The 16,706-nt window shown below is 36.2% G+C and overlaps 1 protein-coding gene across 2 annotated transcripts in view; it reads left to right on the forward strand.

Annotated features, from left to right (window-relative positions):
• UBR2 (ubiquitin protein ligase E3 component n-recognin 2) overlaps positions 1-16,503 on the forward strand; it is a 52,559-nt gene extending 36,056 nt beyond the window's left edge. For both annotated transcript variants that reach the window (XM_021392805.1, XM_021392804.1), the window contains exons 31-47: positions 531-624; positions 1,937-2,098; positions 2,825-2,922; positions 3,128-3,200; positions 3,979-4,127; positions 4,225-4,280; positions 4,716-4,812; positions 7,143-7,210; positions 7,581-7,716; positions 8,344-8,434; positions 8,696-8,826; positions 9,959-10,067; positions 10,332-10,388; positions 11,924-12,001; positions 12,297-12,467; positions 13,158-13,259; positions 14,831-16,503. In XM_021392805.1, the coding sequence (XP_021248480.1) occupies positions 531-624; positions 1,937-2,098; positions 2,825-2,922; positions 3,128-3,200; positions 3,979-4,127; positions 4,225-4,280; positions 4,716-4,812; positions 7,143-7,210; positions 7,581-7,716; positions 8,344-8,434; positions 8,696-8,826; positions 9,959-10,067; positions 10,332-10,388; positions 11,924-12,001; positions 12,297-12,467; positions 13,158-13,259; positions 14,831-14,972 (1,814 nt within the window). In that variant the 3' untranslated portion in view covers positions 14,973-16,503. The remainder of the gene's footprint in view (positions 1-530; positions 625-1,936; positions 2,099-2,824; positions 2,923-3,127; positions 3,201-3,978; positions 4,128-4,224; positions 4,281-4,715; positions 4,813-7,142; positions 7,211-7,580; positions 7,717-8,343; positions 8,435-8,695; positions 8,827-9,958; positions 10,068-10,331; positions 10,389-11,923; positions 12,002-12,296; positions 12,468-13,157; positions 13,260-14,830) is intronic.

Below are 16,706 nucleotides of genomic sequence, written 5' to 3' on the forward strand. Positions count from 1 at the left end.
GCTTTTACAGCAGTATGCCTTCATCTCACTTAAATCATCTGAAAGGCTTCATAGTGGTGTTGATTTAAAAGAAAAATAAAATAGAAAAAAAGGCCTTTGTGAAACAGCTTATTTTTTTGATTAATGGCTTTATTACAAAGATGCACCTGTATTCTATATATGCAAACACGAAAAAAATTTCCATACTGAATCATGTTGCACTCTGACCCTGAAGATTAATGTTCTTTGTCTCATTACTTAATAAAACTAAACCACCAAAACTGCAGATAAATCTTGGACCTTTATCAGGGCCCAAAAACTCTCAAATCCAGGTTTGAAGTCTAAGCACGGTACATACACTCAAAACAAAATTCAAAATGAGCTAAACAGTTTCAGTTGTGGATTAGTAGTGTGCTTTATGCTTCATCAAATGAATTGTTCTTTTGTATTAAAGTTCAGTTATAATGCAAATGCAGTTAAATCTTTTATCTGCAGTTAACTCTTCAGATAAATGTTAATTTCAACGTTCTTTTGTTTCATTTTGAATACAGAAAAGCATGACCCATTGTTCATGCATCCAGATCTGTCATGTGGAACGCACACGGGTAGCTGTGGCCATATTATGCATGCTCATTGTTGGCAAAGGTAAAGAGCTATATTTCAGTTTAGTCCAAATAGCGTGGCACGTACAACTTTTAATTGCAAAACTAATAACCTGTAATAAATTTAAAAAGGAGTGCCGTAAAGTGATGAAAGCAGCTTACTGCTTTAAAAATGTTGTTACAAATATTGTAAACGTTTAAAATAATTTTCATTTGCTGTGTCGTCTCAGTGAAGAAGAATCTGCAGCTGCACATAACAGCTTTCATTCCCTTTGAATATTTACCCATATACATTGTGCCCTGTGCTACACATATATCTGAACACCGAAGCTCAGGTTCTTTTTTTACTGCTCAGTAATAGACACGTTCCTGCTGCCGATTGTGTGCTTCACTGAAGTTTTAAATGACAGCGTACTGCTTGTACTCTTAATTCTTCTGTAATGTTTCATCTGACCTTGAAGCATATGTCCTTGTTGGAGCTTATATTTGACATAAAGTGAGCTTTATCCCTTGTTCTATGTTAACCCTTTTCAGTTATTCTTTTTTGTGGGAGGGTAGAAGGTTAAATGTGCTTTGTGCTATGCAGTATCAATTCTATATGGCAAACATGAACTGTTAAGCCTTTGAATTCTATTAGGCCCTTGCTTTGGTCCTTGGCCTGGCTTCTGAGGTGCCTCATTGCAAATTCTCCCTTACTTGTGAAGGCTGTTATGAGCTCCCAGAGATTGTGCGCACAGCTATGTGGTGGTCCCCATGCAAGTTTCATTTGTAGTCTTTGATAAGAGCTCCCTGAAGATGTCTTCAGTTCTTTCTTCAGTTCTTAGTGCGTAGCTGATGTATGTCCTTTGCCTGTATTCAGAGACCAGTTTGGGGGCTGCTGTAGGGCATACTCTAAGCTATCCTGGAGACTTGTGGCAGCAGTTACAAGTAGTGAAGTGGTGAATTTGGTTCTTCTCTGTGTAGGATTCAGAGATCAAATGCCAGTTTTTCCATTTGCACATGGGTAATGCTCATGGCATCTTTCGTAATTTTATGTGAAACGGAAGATTATTTTTTTCCATCCTTCAGCATCTCTCCCACCCTTCTTATAAATGGATATTAGTAAAGTTCAATCTTAAATGTGATTGTGATTGCCTAACAAACTTCGGGATCTTGTGACTGCCAAAAACCAGGATAGCCTGCAATTATTTGTCTGATCAAATACTTGATTAGTGAAAGAGTAGAGATTTCTCCTTCAGATAATTCTCTTACATGTATCTGGGAAAAGGAAAACAAGTGTCTTCATAAGTATTCATGAGTTTCCATATTAAGGAAATTTTTTAATAGTGTCCCAAATATCTTGCTGTTTTCTGTAGGTATTTTGATGCTGTCCAAGCAAAAGAGCAACGAAGACAACAAAGGTTACGAGTACACACAAGTTATGATGTAGAAAATGGTGAATTCCTTTGCCCACTTTGTGAATGTTTAAGCAACACCGTTATTCCTCTGCTTCCTCCACCAAGAGTTTTGTTTAACAGGTCTGTCTGCTTGTTTATATACATCTTGGCAAAGTGTAAAAAGCAAAAACAAACAAAACCTCCCAAAAAGCACAAACCTCAAAACCACTTAAGAGTTTCAAAGCTCCAGGCAATCCTTAACTAAATTCAGTGCTTTGACTTTAAAATTACCTTCTAAATTAGTTTTCATTTGCTCTAGATTTCTGATTTTTTATTTATTTGTGAGCTATGCTTTTTACATTGTGGTATCAGGTTGTATGAATGAGATATGAATATTGTTAATTTTAAGAAATTTAGAGCTACTCAAACTGTTACGAGTCAGATACCATAAATTGCAGATTCAGTCTCTCACTGATCCCAGAGCTATTTCTGGGATCTATTTAAAATGAAAACCAGAAGTAACAATCTCGAAAACCTCCACCTGAACCAAGGGCTATTAATGATCTCAGGAACAGCAAATTCTCTCTGGGTTACTTTTTTGCCCTTGGAAATGCTTACTGTTTTCTCCTTTGATAATCTCAAATTGCTTGCTTGTTTCCCTTGGTTTATGGGCCTTCTTCAGTTTTTGCATGGCTTGGAATGGTGTGAAAGGCCCATAAAGTGTAGGACTTGCAGGAAAAAATTGAAGATTAAAAAAATGTGGACAAACCTCTCGTGGAAACAGATAGTGAGATGCCTATGGAATATTAATTTTGTATATAGTTTGTCTTCTAATAATGGTGTCCTTTTATAATTATTTTTGGACAGGTTAGACTTTTCAGGACAACCAAACTTCACTCAGTGGATCAAAACAATATCCCAGCAAATAAAAGCACTGTATTTACTTCGAGATGAAGACCGTTCAAGTAAGTCTGACAAACTCTGTATATTTTCACATACGCCTGTGGAAGACCTAGCATTATGGTCCTACCATAGTGGAGCTCAGAGATGGTGTAAAAGAGGCAAGAATAGCTTAGAATTTCAGTTTCTGGTGATGTGCTCCTGCATCTTTTTATAAAGTAAAGATTATGTAAAGGTGAATAATAAGCGCTTTATTACTTCTTGTTATAGGTAATTCTGGTAATTCAGAAAAAATGGATCAACTACAACTACCTGAAGGATTTAGACCAGATTACAAACCGAAGTATGTATTTACATCTTAATAAATCTTTAAAATCTTCTCATGAGATGATAATATGGAAATAGAATGTGACTTCTGTGCTATTTAAGTAATTGAGGTGAAAAATATGAATTTTGCTCTATTTGAAAAGTTGATCCTATTATTATGATGATATTGAAGTCCAAACCGCAAGTAGTAAACTGTATGATAGAATTTCACAGGAAGATGTGATTCATGAGCATGCAGAGAAGACCTGCAGTTGTATAATTTTCAATGTGAGGATTGTGGGTATTTTTCCTCTATTACTTTTAAATGGGTTAAAGAGTCATCACTATAACTCAGCACAACAAGTAAAGCGTGAAGAAAGACTGGGAAATTGAGAGTAATTTCAGCTGTTACAGTATGTTTGTATTCAACTCTATCACTCCTTGATCTGGGGAGAAGGTAATAATTATTTACATGCTATGGACGAGTGTCTGCAGACTGTGCACAAAAATGCAAGACGCCCATCCTAGCTGCTGACAGATTTTGTCATCGCTAACCCACAATTCTTTTAATTTATTCTTAACTATTAACTTTGAAGCCGGTATATTTTTAAGGCCAAGAAATGAGACTGGTTCAAATTAAAAAATAATGGGGAATGTAGCTAGCTCAGAAGAGAGGCTGAAGAATCCAAAGGTCCAGAGAGAGATAATGGAGTTCTCACTTAAACTTTATAAATCTATAGGATGAACACTCAACATTAAGAACATTATGGTGACAGTAGGGAAAATAATTAATTAGTAATATTCTTTTGCTTCAGGAATCCATATTCTGAGAGTATTAAGGAGATGTTGACAACTTTCGGTACAGCAACATACAAAGTAGGCTTGAAGGTTCATCCAAATGAAGAAGATCCACGTGTAGCCATCATGTGCTGGGGAAGCTGTGCTTACACAATACAGACCATAGGTATTAATATATTCATTTTGCTCCTTAACACGTGGATTTCAGAATTTAGTTAAATTTACAGCATTAAAATATTTTGGTGTTTCCTTGTCTTTCCCAGAACGAATTCTGGCTGATGAAGATAAGCCATTATTTGGCCATTTACCTTGTCGACAGGTAAGGATTAGGTAGCAATTTCTTTCTCTATCTGGAGAAAAAGAGAGAGTTGTGCTTCTTTAATGCAGAATGTCTAAATTTTGAGCTATAGTTCTTTGATAATTTTCTTTTTTAGGATGTTACGATCTAGTCAACCTATCTGACTATTAAAAAATCTATTTCAAGTTTATTTTTAAATATATTGACAAAAATGTTTTATTCATTAACGCACAGTTCAGTAAGGCCAAGGTTTCTCATGGTAGCAGTCAAAATAAGAATACTGAGGGAATTTGCATAATTGCATGAACATCAGTATCTTTGTGTACTTAGACACTCGGACTGCTCTCCCACACTTCAGCTGAGGAGCCCAAAAAGACTGCTGTAAATCAGAAGGCGTTTTTCATATTGAAGAACTTATTGAACTGTGACAAAGTCTCTTTTTCTTTGTGTTTAAAGGATGACTGCCTTACATCGTTAACAAGATTTGCAGCAGCTCACTGGACTGTCTCATCTCTTTCAGCTATACAGGGACACTTTTGTACTCTCTTAGCATGTAAGTTTGCCACCTCATTCTTCCTCCTTCCCCCAGGCTGATAGGGAAAGGTGATTACAGAGCAAGAGCTAGTATTTCCACCTGTGTACCTATATATTTCATTGTACTATGAAAAATGACATGTCTTAGTTTGCAGTTCCAACATAAATTTCAAGCAAAGCATGGCTATATTGCTGTGAAGTTCTGTTGATTTTTTTTTTCCCAGCATTTCAGCTGCTGCTTCAGGAAGAGTACAAGAGTGAAGGAGAAATGAGCATGGTCACAAAAGAAAATTTATATATATATAAATTAAGTTTAACAATTGAGTTTATCGTAGTATTGGAAAGAAATACAGTATTACCTGAGGTCTGTAATGTATCTGTGAACTTTCCTGTCTTTAAAAAGTAGGATCTGTGATAAGACAGGATGTAATTCACAATTATTATATTAGCTGTTGGATGCTTTCATTAAAATTTTCATGTTCCAAGCTCGAATCATTTAAAAATACAGCTAAAGAGTCTGGAATTCAGCCTGCTGTTAAAAGTCAGATGAATATACGATGCCTTTTTTAAAGGTTATGGACGATTGACATTTCTGAAATCAGACTTGTCTTAATAGTGTAGGAATTTTTTACTAATTAACAACAGTTCTAAGAATGAAATAATTTAATTAGTTTGAACGTCAGTGGGATTCCAATGTAAAACTTTAGGTTCCATAGTGGTATCTTTTCTAAGGGGTAAAGCTGAAGGATGAGAAACAATAATTACCCATGAGAGGACAACTCTGAAAGGGTGCTAAAAGCTGGGATACTTTTAATGTTTACGGTCAGTAGAGCAGGGAGATTTTTGACATGCCTGTACGGACTGAAATTGCTAGTAAAATCGATGCCACCTACTTCAGCAAACAGTTGACAGTTTTGTGAGACAGAGCTTATTTCACATCTGTTTATAGTAGTAATGACTGAGCCCTTTTCTGTGGGAAGCAGAACAGAATGTTGCCAGCAATTTGACTGGAACTTTGTAGCAAGTAATTCTACCTGGCTGAGTGCTTGATGTGTTGGTTTTTTTTTTTAATCTGAAATTTATGTTTCTTTAAAGCTCTATTTCCCTCCAGCGGTCTCTCTGTACAGTACACAAGCAACTGTAATATTTTGTTTTTATGAAAAACAAGTATTTGCTATTTTATTTTTCAAGGCTAAGAATAAGGAGGACTATTGTCATTTGATTTGTCACTATTCTATGAACTATTTGTAAATAAAGATAACCTCTTTAAAAAAAATGTTTTTTTTCAGACCCTCATCTGGTCAGGTTTTTCTGATAGGAGCCTATTTCAGAAATGCAGGTTGAGTTCCATGGTGTTGTGCTTATTGTAATAATTTAAATTATTATTTAAAATCTGAGTGGTGATGAAATGTTCGTTAGTAGAAATAGTTGTAAAATGTCAGATATTGAGCTGTTAATATTCTGGCCATCAGGGCAACAGTTTTCAACTGAGATATTCTTTAATTATAATTATGAGATTTTTTTTTATTGTAGCAGTGCTTTTATACTTTGCAACTTAATGCTTACAGCTGCATTGTAGAACTGTTCTTACAGCTGCACTTTTAGCTCTTACTGTGATCTGTTTTTACTGATCAGAGTAAGGATGTTTGTGGATATTCCCTTGTTGTTTTAAATATGTTGTAGCGTTTTCAAGACATTTTATTTATGCTTGCTTTTAAATGGAGGTACTTGGAATCTATTAAGTGTGGACTTCCGTTGTCATCTGGAGTGCTTTAGTTAACATTTCATGGTGTGAATATTACTGAGACAGAGGAACTAATTCTTAGCTCTTTCCTAATTAGAGATAAAAAATGAATTTAAGACTTAGCAGTGTGTTTTTGAGTCCATAAGGCAAATGATTTACATGAGGTGAGTCCAGGGAGCCTTGTAAAGTTAAGCAAATTGCAGAAGCTTCCATTTGAACAGCTGTCTGACAGACAAGGGTTAGTGTTTTGGTTGAGTCTGTTTGTGGTCAGAAGTCAAAATACTTTGGCATTTTCTGTCCCACTGGGAACAATAGCAATAAAGGGCAGGCACTATCAAGAGTAGTAATGGTGGCGTTTAGTTGCAGTTATTTTGCTTTTGCATCATCTCAATACAGTGTAATCAAGTAGGCAAAAGTCTTGTACAATAATGTTGAACAACTCTTGAATCCTTGCATATCTAGTCAAAAATTACATATTTGTATATTAAGTTCTTTAAGAATATTAACCAAGGAGATTGATCTCATTATGTAACTGAAATTAGCTAAAATGTTTTTGTATTTAAATATTCAATTGGTAAATGTATTTTTCTCTTTCAAATACTTAGCACTGGTGCCTAATGAAAAAAATGGAACTCTTCCATGCATACTTGATATTGACATGTTTCATTTATTGGTAAGTATGCCTTAATATATATTAATAATGTTGTGATCCAGTAGGTGCCATGTAAAAACTTCCTTGGAAACTTTGTTTAACTCTGGGTGAGGAATCTTTCAAAAAGTTCAGCATTTTCAGCACTGTAGGATTTATTACTGATAAAGACCATTTAAGGTTTTTTTTTTCTTCCAGTTTACTTCTCTAGATGCAAGAGGGTTAAATGAAGAGAAATGTAAACTCTCTGGATGTTTTTAAGAAGAAAAAAAGATAGTTGTCGTTCCATTAAGTAATGACTGGTTAATTAGCTTCAAAATTAGCCTAATTGCAGCACAAATAGAGAAAACGGGAATATTTAAAAATAAAATAATATACCTGCTTTCTTTTCCAGGTCAGCTTGGTGCTCTCTTTCCCTGCCATACATTGTCAGGATTTTTCAGGGATTAGTCTTGGCACTGGAGATCTTCACCTGTTTCATCTTGTCACAATGGCACACATAATACAAATTTTACTTACCTCATCGACAGGTACTGCCGCTTTCTTTTAGTTTTTGTTGAAATGATTACTCAAATCTGCACTTAGAAAACACTTCCGTTGCTATTGGTAAATGTATGCAGTTTGCTGCGGCAAAATAAAATTGCTGATGCTCTCTTTCAGTCCATTGAAAATACTGATAACTCGTGGAAGCTCACTCTTCTGTCTTTATTACTTACACTGAAGGCTTTTTTGTGGCCTAGCCTAGTCATGAATCCAGCTCTTCAGCTGATGTAGTTGTGCCTGGAAGTGTTTATTGCAGTAATTTGGCTTAAATTTTGTGTGATGAATAAGTTTCAGTTAGTGAGTAAGGAATCAATGCTGCTTCTAGCAAGAGGAATTGGGAAAAATATAGTGTACCAAAAGCAAAAAAAACTCCAAGCAATTACCATAAAAAAAAAAAAAGTCAAGCAAGTAAACCAAAGCTCGCTGGAGTTAACAGCAGCATATAGTTAGAGTATATAGTATATATACGCTGCAGAAAACTTGGACTATCGTATGATATGCTGGTGAAGAGTTGTCCATTGGAATATTTCACTTACTTTTAACTGCTTTCTCAAAATTTGCGTTCTTGCTATACGAGTTATACAAGTAACTTCTTTTATTTCTTTCTTCCTCAGAAGAGAATGGCATGGATCAAGAGAACGCTAGCAGTGAAGAAGAAGTAGCTGTGCTTACGCTGTATAAATTTCTTTGCCAGTGTACAGGAAGGTACATCAGTCTTTTAGTGCCTGAGTGAATTTGTTAGAATCTGAAATATCTACGTAAAGTTTCCCTTAATGTAGCATCCAAGTTGGTTATGTTTATTTGAATCTATTGTAGTGTTGTTCTTAGTGTTGAAATAAACACTATAAATAATTCTTGTTTCAACTGAAGTCAGTAAATAATAGGAAATATGACTGAAGACTTGCTAAATATAGCTTTCAAACTGAAATAATCAAATAAAAGCAATTCTTTTGTTATTCTCTTAAGTGCCTTGAAAGAAATTTCCTCAGGATGGCACCTGTGGAGGAATCTAAAAGCTGGAATCATGCCTTTTCTGAGATGTTCTGCATTGTTTTTTCATTACTTAAACGGAGTCCCAGCACCCTCAGAACTTCAAGGTACTGTCTGCTTAACACTTAACACTCCACATGTTGTGGATTGTTTCCTTGATCTGTAGCTTTTTGATAAGCTATATTAAAATGTAAATTTTCATTTGACAGTTGACATGCTTAAGCAATTGGGATTAAAAAAGATACCTTTATTCCTGAACTTCAATTCTCTGTAACAAGATTTTGCAGATTCATAGTGTGGACCAGTAATGAGCAGTAGCGCTTGAGTCAATGGTAAAGATATTATCAAGATGAGATACAAAGTACAGCTCTAATTCTAGACAGAGGTCCCTGAGGTTTTATAGGATGGGTTTTAAGAAAGAGGAAGGCTGCTCCCCTTTGTTACAGTCCTCAGGTCCAGGTGCTTAGATTGCCCTGCAGTTCACTCCCTAAGGGATGTCTTGCTGGTGGCTTTGCTTTGCCTTCCCATTCCCTCCAGCCTTAAGATCCTCCAGCTGACCTGTATTGCTCTTCGCTAGTGTTTTGCTGGCAACACTTGGCCATGAGAAGGAAGAGAGGGAACAGTGTACATCTTCATTTTCTTTAGTGCTTTGGAAGTAAAAGAGGCTGTGTCACAGAAGAATACTGGCACTGCTTATCCTGCAAGTTGGCAGAGCAGAGGTCCAGGGAGTCAAACCAATAGCGTGGTGTCATGGTGATGCAGTGGTTGTGTCCTACATAATATTGTTTGCAGAGTTTGGCATTGTAGACATCTGAAGTGACTGTATTTTTGAGGTTGTCATAATTGTCACTCATCACGTGTGACCCGTTTGTGTCATGATCTAGAAAGAGCCTAAAGTAACCATTTAATCACAACATTAAAACAAGGACATGCTCAGTTGGAGAGACCATTGAGCGCTCTGTTGTGGATCTTACATGAGCAGGCTTGAAGCCTGCTTGGAGAGGAAATCTGAGGAAATTTGCTGGTCATTACTGGCAGATTTCCAATACTGCTGTCTGCTGCAGTTACCAGTATTCTTTCATACTTCGTACAACGCTTCGGGTGTGGAGGAATACAGGCTTTTTCATTTTCTTTTTTTGAAGATAGCTGTCTCATTTCAGGCTGTATTTCATTTATCGTAGATGTAATTTCAAAAAGACTATTGTGAGAATTGTACTTCTTTCTTCTTTTTTTTTACAGTGAATGGAGCAAACCAGTTTGAACATTTATGTAGCTATCTTTCCTTGCCAAACAACCTCACTTGCCTTTTTCAAGAAAATAGTGAGATTCTGAACACCTTGGTAGAAAGGTACGGTTGGTTTTTATGCTTTGTTTAAATTAATATAGATTTCTGCACAAGACAGTTCTGTAAGTATTCTCTAAGGAGTCCATATATGAAAGTGGTAGGTATTCAGATTTTTAAAAGCATTTATGAAAGAAATGTTTTTGAAAAATTGTTTTGGTTGTAGATTATTGATAAATATACTATGGAATGTATATCAATTTACAGATACAATATGGAACGCATTATCTGTGGAAGCCAAAGTCTTTTTTCCTTTTTGCTTTCTTGCAGTTGGTGTAGTAACAATGAAGTAAAAAGATATCTAGAAGGCAAGAGACATGCTATCAGGTAATCATGGAGGAATTTTGAGCATACAGGACAAACTTGGATGCTGCAGTTTTCTTTCGGTGTTTTTTTTTTTTTTTCTAAAAGGTGTTTCTAGGACTGCTTTTATGCTCTTGTATTATTAAATGGCAGAGTTTAGGGGTTAAGCAAAGAAACTCTAGGCTTTTGGAAGTGAAATTTTGCTTATATTAACAGATTTCAAAGTGAAAGTGAAATTTTACAGTTCTATTCAGGCTGATCTGCAGTAGACAGAGCCCGTGGCTTTTCTTCTTGCATTTTATGTAGTTGATTTGTACTTTGCAATTTGAAAAGGTATGTTGCAAAGAGATGTACGTAACATACTGAAAAATGTAAAGTGCTGAAGATCTTCAATTTATATCCTTAAATAATACACATTTTTCAGTTAAATTAACACCAAGTCACTTAGTAAAAAAAATTTGCTTTCCACACACACATTTCTGTTTGCTAAGCAATTATATTTAATACTTTCTGAATTCAGAGTATAATGGGCTTAGAGATGGGAGTGTTTACTTTATGAAGAATGGGTAAAAACAGTGGTCATCAATTATCCAGATAATTATAAATCAGTATTAGGTTCCCAGTGCTGTCAAAAAAAACATATCCCTGCATTTCATTCTTCTTTGCTCCTTACAAAAAGTCACTTTCAGTATTGTATGTGCAATAAAACTAAGTGACAAAAAATTACATCTCTTTGTTAAATACCAAGCTACTAACAGACTATCTACTATCTACAGAGTATCTACTACAGTCAGAATACTTTTGATGAATATCTTTCCTGTTGCTGTTGAGGTTGCTTTTGACCGTTGTTCTTTTTGGTGATTCTTAACTGCTCTTCCTCAGTTTGTGTCCATCTTGTTGGTGATTTTTTTCCCTCTCAGCATATTCTGAAATATGGCTTGTTTCTAATCTGCATTTACATTTCAAGCTCTAATTTGTATTATTTGTAGAGGCAGAAATTATTAAAATGTATAGTATCTGCAAGAAAAGCAAAACCAAAAAAACTTGGCATTGAAACTTTATTTCCGAGGATATAAATATTAGGCATTAAATAGATGTTTTTCATTGCATGAACACGTAACTCTCTTCAGGATGCAAGTTGTGTAAGCTAGAGAGTCAGACTGTTTTCCATTCAATGTTAGTGATAGCAGGGAAATGCAAAGCAAACTGATAAGCGATCAAGGCAAATGTTTTTTAAACATGTAGTGACCTTATCATGAGGTGTCGCTAAAAGCGTATGTATGATGTGGTTTTCTGACTTTCTGCACGTGTTTATTCTCAGATCTGTTACAAGAATACATCTAAGGAAACTGGAGGTGGTCTAATTGATATTGTGGGTTCCTTTTTTTTTTTTTTTTTGAGCTGCCACTTAGTGTTTGAATGGAAGAGAGGAGGAAAACTTTAAAAATTTAATTATTGGCAGGTGCTGTTTAGATTATTTGGGAAAATATGACTAAGCTTGAAATCACTGTGTATTGCTTATTAAACCTCCAGTGGTTAATTTGATTGTTTCATTCCAGCTATGCAAGAGAATCCAATAAGTTAATAGACCTTCCAGATGACTACAGCTGCCTCATTAACCAAGCTTCTAATTTCTCGTAAGTTGTATGCAATTATAGTGAGAACCCCTAAAGTCCTCTGCTGCTTTTGATGAACCGGAAAACCTCTAACCTAAAAGTCTCAACAAAAACTGTTTATAGAATCATGAAGTTAATAGCAGTTACTGATTGTCATCTTTTCCAGCAAAAGCACTGTATTTCAGTGAGATAGAAATTGCAAGAATGTTTGTAACTGTGAACTGTATAAACATTAAAAAAAACACTTTTTGAATATTTTTTGTGACGTAAGGAGCATAAATACAACATAATTTTATTTCTTTTTGCTTAACAAAAGGTGTCCAAAATCAGGTGGTGATAAAAGCAGAGCTCCAACGTTGTGCCTTGTATGTGGGACCATGCTATGTTCTCAGAGTTACTGTTGTCAGACTGAGTTAGAAGGAGAAGATGTTGGAGCCTGTACTGCACATACATACAGCTGTGGTTCTGGAGTGGGCATATTCCTTAGGTAAGGAACTGAGTACTTCTGCTTATCCTGCTAGGTTAGGCTGTGTGTGTGTGTGTAGACATTAAATTGATGGTTCTATAAATGTGCTTGTAGGGCGAATATGCTAGAGTGTATTCATCTTCCTTATACTTTCGTGTGTTCAGAGGGTGTTTCTTTGAAAAACAGGAAATTGGAATTTCATCTTGAAGTAGATTTCTCTGTTGATTTCCACTCAAGTATTAAGAAACAAGGTGAATTCCTTGACTACTTCTTTTGTTGGTGTCGAAAACATTAAAATTTGTTTTAGTTGGCTTCCTGCAGAGTTAATTTACAATTCTCTTGGCGGTTGGATAATAATGTTGCAGTAATTATCTCACATGTTGTTACATGCATACAAGGAAAGGTTGGATAATATCTATTCTCACTTCGGCAAAGATTAGTGAGACGTGAAATTGTTTTATTTTCTTGTGGTCGTGTGGAGTACTTTACAAATTGTGAATGGTATGATATGACTTACTAAGGAGTTATAGCAGGAAGAGAATAAGATTATAATTTTTCTAAAAAAGAAAAAAAAAGTACCTATAAAAATCTGCACATGCAGGTTACTCAGAGTGAAAGTAGCCGAGAATTGGAAAAACATCATCTGTGAAAGTATGAGGAATTACATGTCTAAAAATCAACACCTAAAATCTTCTCTGTGTTTGTCTCTAGAGTACGAGAATGTCAAGTGCTCTTTTTAGCTGGAAAAACAAAGGGCTGCTTTTATCCTCCTCCTTACCTTGATGACTATGGAGAGACAGACCAGGGACTTCGGTAAATATTTTTGTAAATAACTTTTAAAGACAGGAGTTCTAAAGTTATGAACAGTTATCTCGAGGCGTAAAAACTTAGCATCTTTGTAGTTGCCTAGAAAATAGGGATGCTCTGAAAGTAGTGCCTCCTATTTTATTATGCTGGCCCTCAACATCAGTAGTGGATGTTGGTGGTACAGCAGTAGAGGTCAAACCTTCCCACCAATATTCTGTTACGCTTTGTTGCTGTGCAACAGATGGCAGCAGAGGGGCAGTCTGACAAAATGGCATCTGACATGGAAGTGCGTATGAAGCAGAAGTGTGTCACTGAATTCCTTTATGTGGAAAAAGTGGCACCCATGACATTCATCAGTGCTTGATGAACGTTTGTGGAGACCAAACAGTGGATGTGGGCACAGTGAGGCAGTGGGTGGTGCTTTTCATCAGTGGCAAGAGCAGTGTGAAAGACAAGCCACGTTCTGGACAAAGCTGAAGGTGGTGGTTTCCTGGATCACATCATTACCAGTGGTGTCGCTACTATGAGCTGGAGTCAAAACAACAGTCCATGGAGTGATGACGTGTGCATTCTCCATCTTAGACAGAGTTCAAAGTGCTGCCTTTCAGCATGAAAGTGATGTGCACTATCTTTTAGGATAGGATGGGGGCAATCCTTCCAGATTTTCTTGAACCCAAACTAATCATCAACTCTGACTGCTACATTGCAACACTGACTAAACTGAAGGCTGGAACTTCCAGAGTCAGGCTGGAGAAGACGACAGCCTTTCTCTTGCAGCACAATGACACCAGACCCCACACCAGTTTGAAGAATGTGGAACACATTGCCAGTCTTGGCTGGACTGTCCTACCACACCCACTGTATAATCTGGATTTGGTGCCTTCTGTCTCCCATCTGTTTGGGCTGAGGAAAGATGGACAGCGTGGGCAACATTTTCCTAACAATGACGCCATCGTAGTGGCTGTAGAACAGTGGATCACCTCAGCTGGTGCAGATTCTTTTTTTTCTTTACAAGTGTGGCATGCAGGCTCTTGCTCATTGCTGGCAAAAATGCGTATCTATGGTGACTATATTGAAAAACAATGTTTTGTAGCTGAGGATTTGCTCTATCAGATAGTGGTATTGTGCTCTTTGTATGTGTTGTGGTTTCCATGGAAACAAATAGGAGGCATTACTTTTGGAGCAACCAATGTATGCATATAGAGCATTTATTTGTATCATCTGTGTTATTTTAATACTAAGTGAAGTTGTTACGAGATGATTTTATTTAATGTGGTCATTCTGTCTCTGCTTCCTATGAGAATAGTTTGAGGACTTGATGTTGTTAACACTTGCTACTTCTGAAATTTGACAAAATCATAGAACATGAGCTGGGTCAGCATGGAAAGACTGCTGAAAAATCTGTGTTCAGACCTCTGTTAACTGCACTGATTGTCAAAAGCCGGAGAGGACCCTTGTGTGATCTGGTTGGGAGAACAGACCAGATAGGGTTATCTCAACATTTTGCATTGCACTTGGAGCGTTTGGGCTTGGTTGCAGTGGTTTATCATATCTGATGAGCATTCTCTCTTTTTCAGGCGTGGGAATCCCCTACATCTGTGCAAAGAACGATTTAAAAAGATTCAAAAACTCTGGCAGCAGCACAGTATCACAGAGGAAATTGGACATGCACAAGAAGCAAATCAGACACTAGTTGGCATCGATTGGCAGCATTTATAATGGTTATCTGCTGAAGACTGGAACTTTATTAAGACTTTTGTAATTCAATAAGCTTTTTCAAAGGAGGGATTAGGAAGAAAAAAAAGGCCTGAGAAAATGAAATAAACCCAGTCCTTTTATTTAATCTTTGTTTTACATTGTATTTCATAAAGATACCAGTTAACAATAACCAAGTAAACTTTCTATGTAAGCAGGTTTTATTAGTTATATAATTTGCACTGTGCTTCCTTCACAGAAACCTCTTGGGTTATAAACCAGGGCAAATGAACTTGAGTTTCTGATTGAAAAGAATGACTCTTTTTGGAAGTCTGACTATGATATTTCTTACAAGCTACCAGAGGAAAGAGACTGCTGAAACGGAAACTAGATAGAGCACAATTACAGATTGTGTCTTGCCCCTTGCTAGTAATCTGAGCCGTTTTATTTATTATTCTGCATTTTAATACTTAAGCTGTGTGTACATGCAACGGAATGAAGTAAGGAAGCAAATAATGTAGCAAATGGATGTTTCTGTCTGCATCAGTGGAAAATTCACTCTGACACTTGGCGTATCTGAAATGATTTTGTCATTCGTACTCTTGCAGCTTTCTTGCTTCCAGTTCTTTTTAATGAAAAAAGAAAAAAAAAAAACCCTAACACTAGCTTTATAAGTAAAATAATTTAATTTAAAGCCTTTTCCAGAGCATTGCACTCCTTAGAATTATGTAGTTTGTAATTTGAATTTCGCTGGGAAACCCTTTCACGTCAATTATGTGATTGGTTATTGGTATTCAAGGGTTGACATTTGTGCTTTAGAAGATATTTTAAGATAACAACAATGTGTAAAAATGTCATGACAGCTGATTTTGTTAATTTGCAGGAGCACAGAGGATATTTTCTTCACTTTTGTTAAGGAGTCAATTTTTAAGGTGCAGATCCTACCTATGTTTGTTGTGGATGAGCTGAATGGTTTCTTCTGACTTTGAAGAGCCATAATCACACTGCCCACATTTTTTGCCTCTGTTCATTTTTTCTGTTGTACCATCAAGTATATTTACTTTTTGGCTTGATTTAAAGCTCTGTAAAGATGTTTGCATATAGTATATTTTATAAATATATTCTATAACTGCGCAGATTTGCACTTGATACAAGGGTGCCTGAAGGCAGTGAGTTTTCTAGTTGTATGTAATTAGACCGCCAAGGTGTCTCTAAAAAGTGACATTATACTTTACTGATTTAAAATAAAATCCATTACCCTTATCTCTCCTATCTTTTCACAAATTAGTAATATCTTAACTTACGTAGTTCCGTTCCCTAATAACCTGTGTTTCTTTTAGGTAAGTCTTACTTTCTGACTATATCTTCAGCCCAGACAAACGATCCCCTTACTGTCTGCAGTGTCTTCAGTTACACTTGGTCTGACTCTGGATTGTTTCTATTTTTACAGATTTAATGCTTCAGATAAATTTTGTATATTCATGGTGTACAGGGCAATTTTCCAACATTCAGTAACAGTCTTGAGAAGATGCAAAATAAAGAAACTTGGCCAATGTTGATTCCCTTTTCTTGGAAGCAGCTCAGAGTGCTCTCATCTTTACTACCTGTCTCATGTAATCCTGTATCTGTTCTTGTCGCTTCTTGTGCAGAGCCGTGCAGAAGTCACACATAGAAAAGGGCATCAGTGCTTCATCTCTGCTTTCCCCTATTTAAGCTGGTTAATATAGCAACAGTTCTCTGAGCATGGTACTTAAAGAA

This window comes from Numida meleagris, chromosome 3 (assembly GCF_002078875.1).
Source record: "Numida meleagris isolate 19003 breed g44 Domestic line chromosome 3, NumMel1.0, whole genome shotgun sequence".
In the NCBI taxonomy this organism is placed as follows: Eukaryota; Metazoa; Chordata; class Aves; order Galliformes; family Numididae; genus Numida; species Numida meleagris.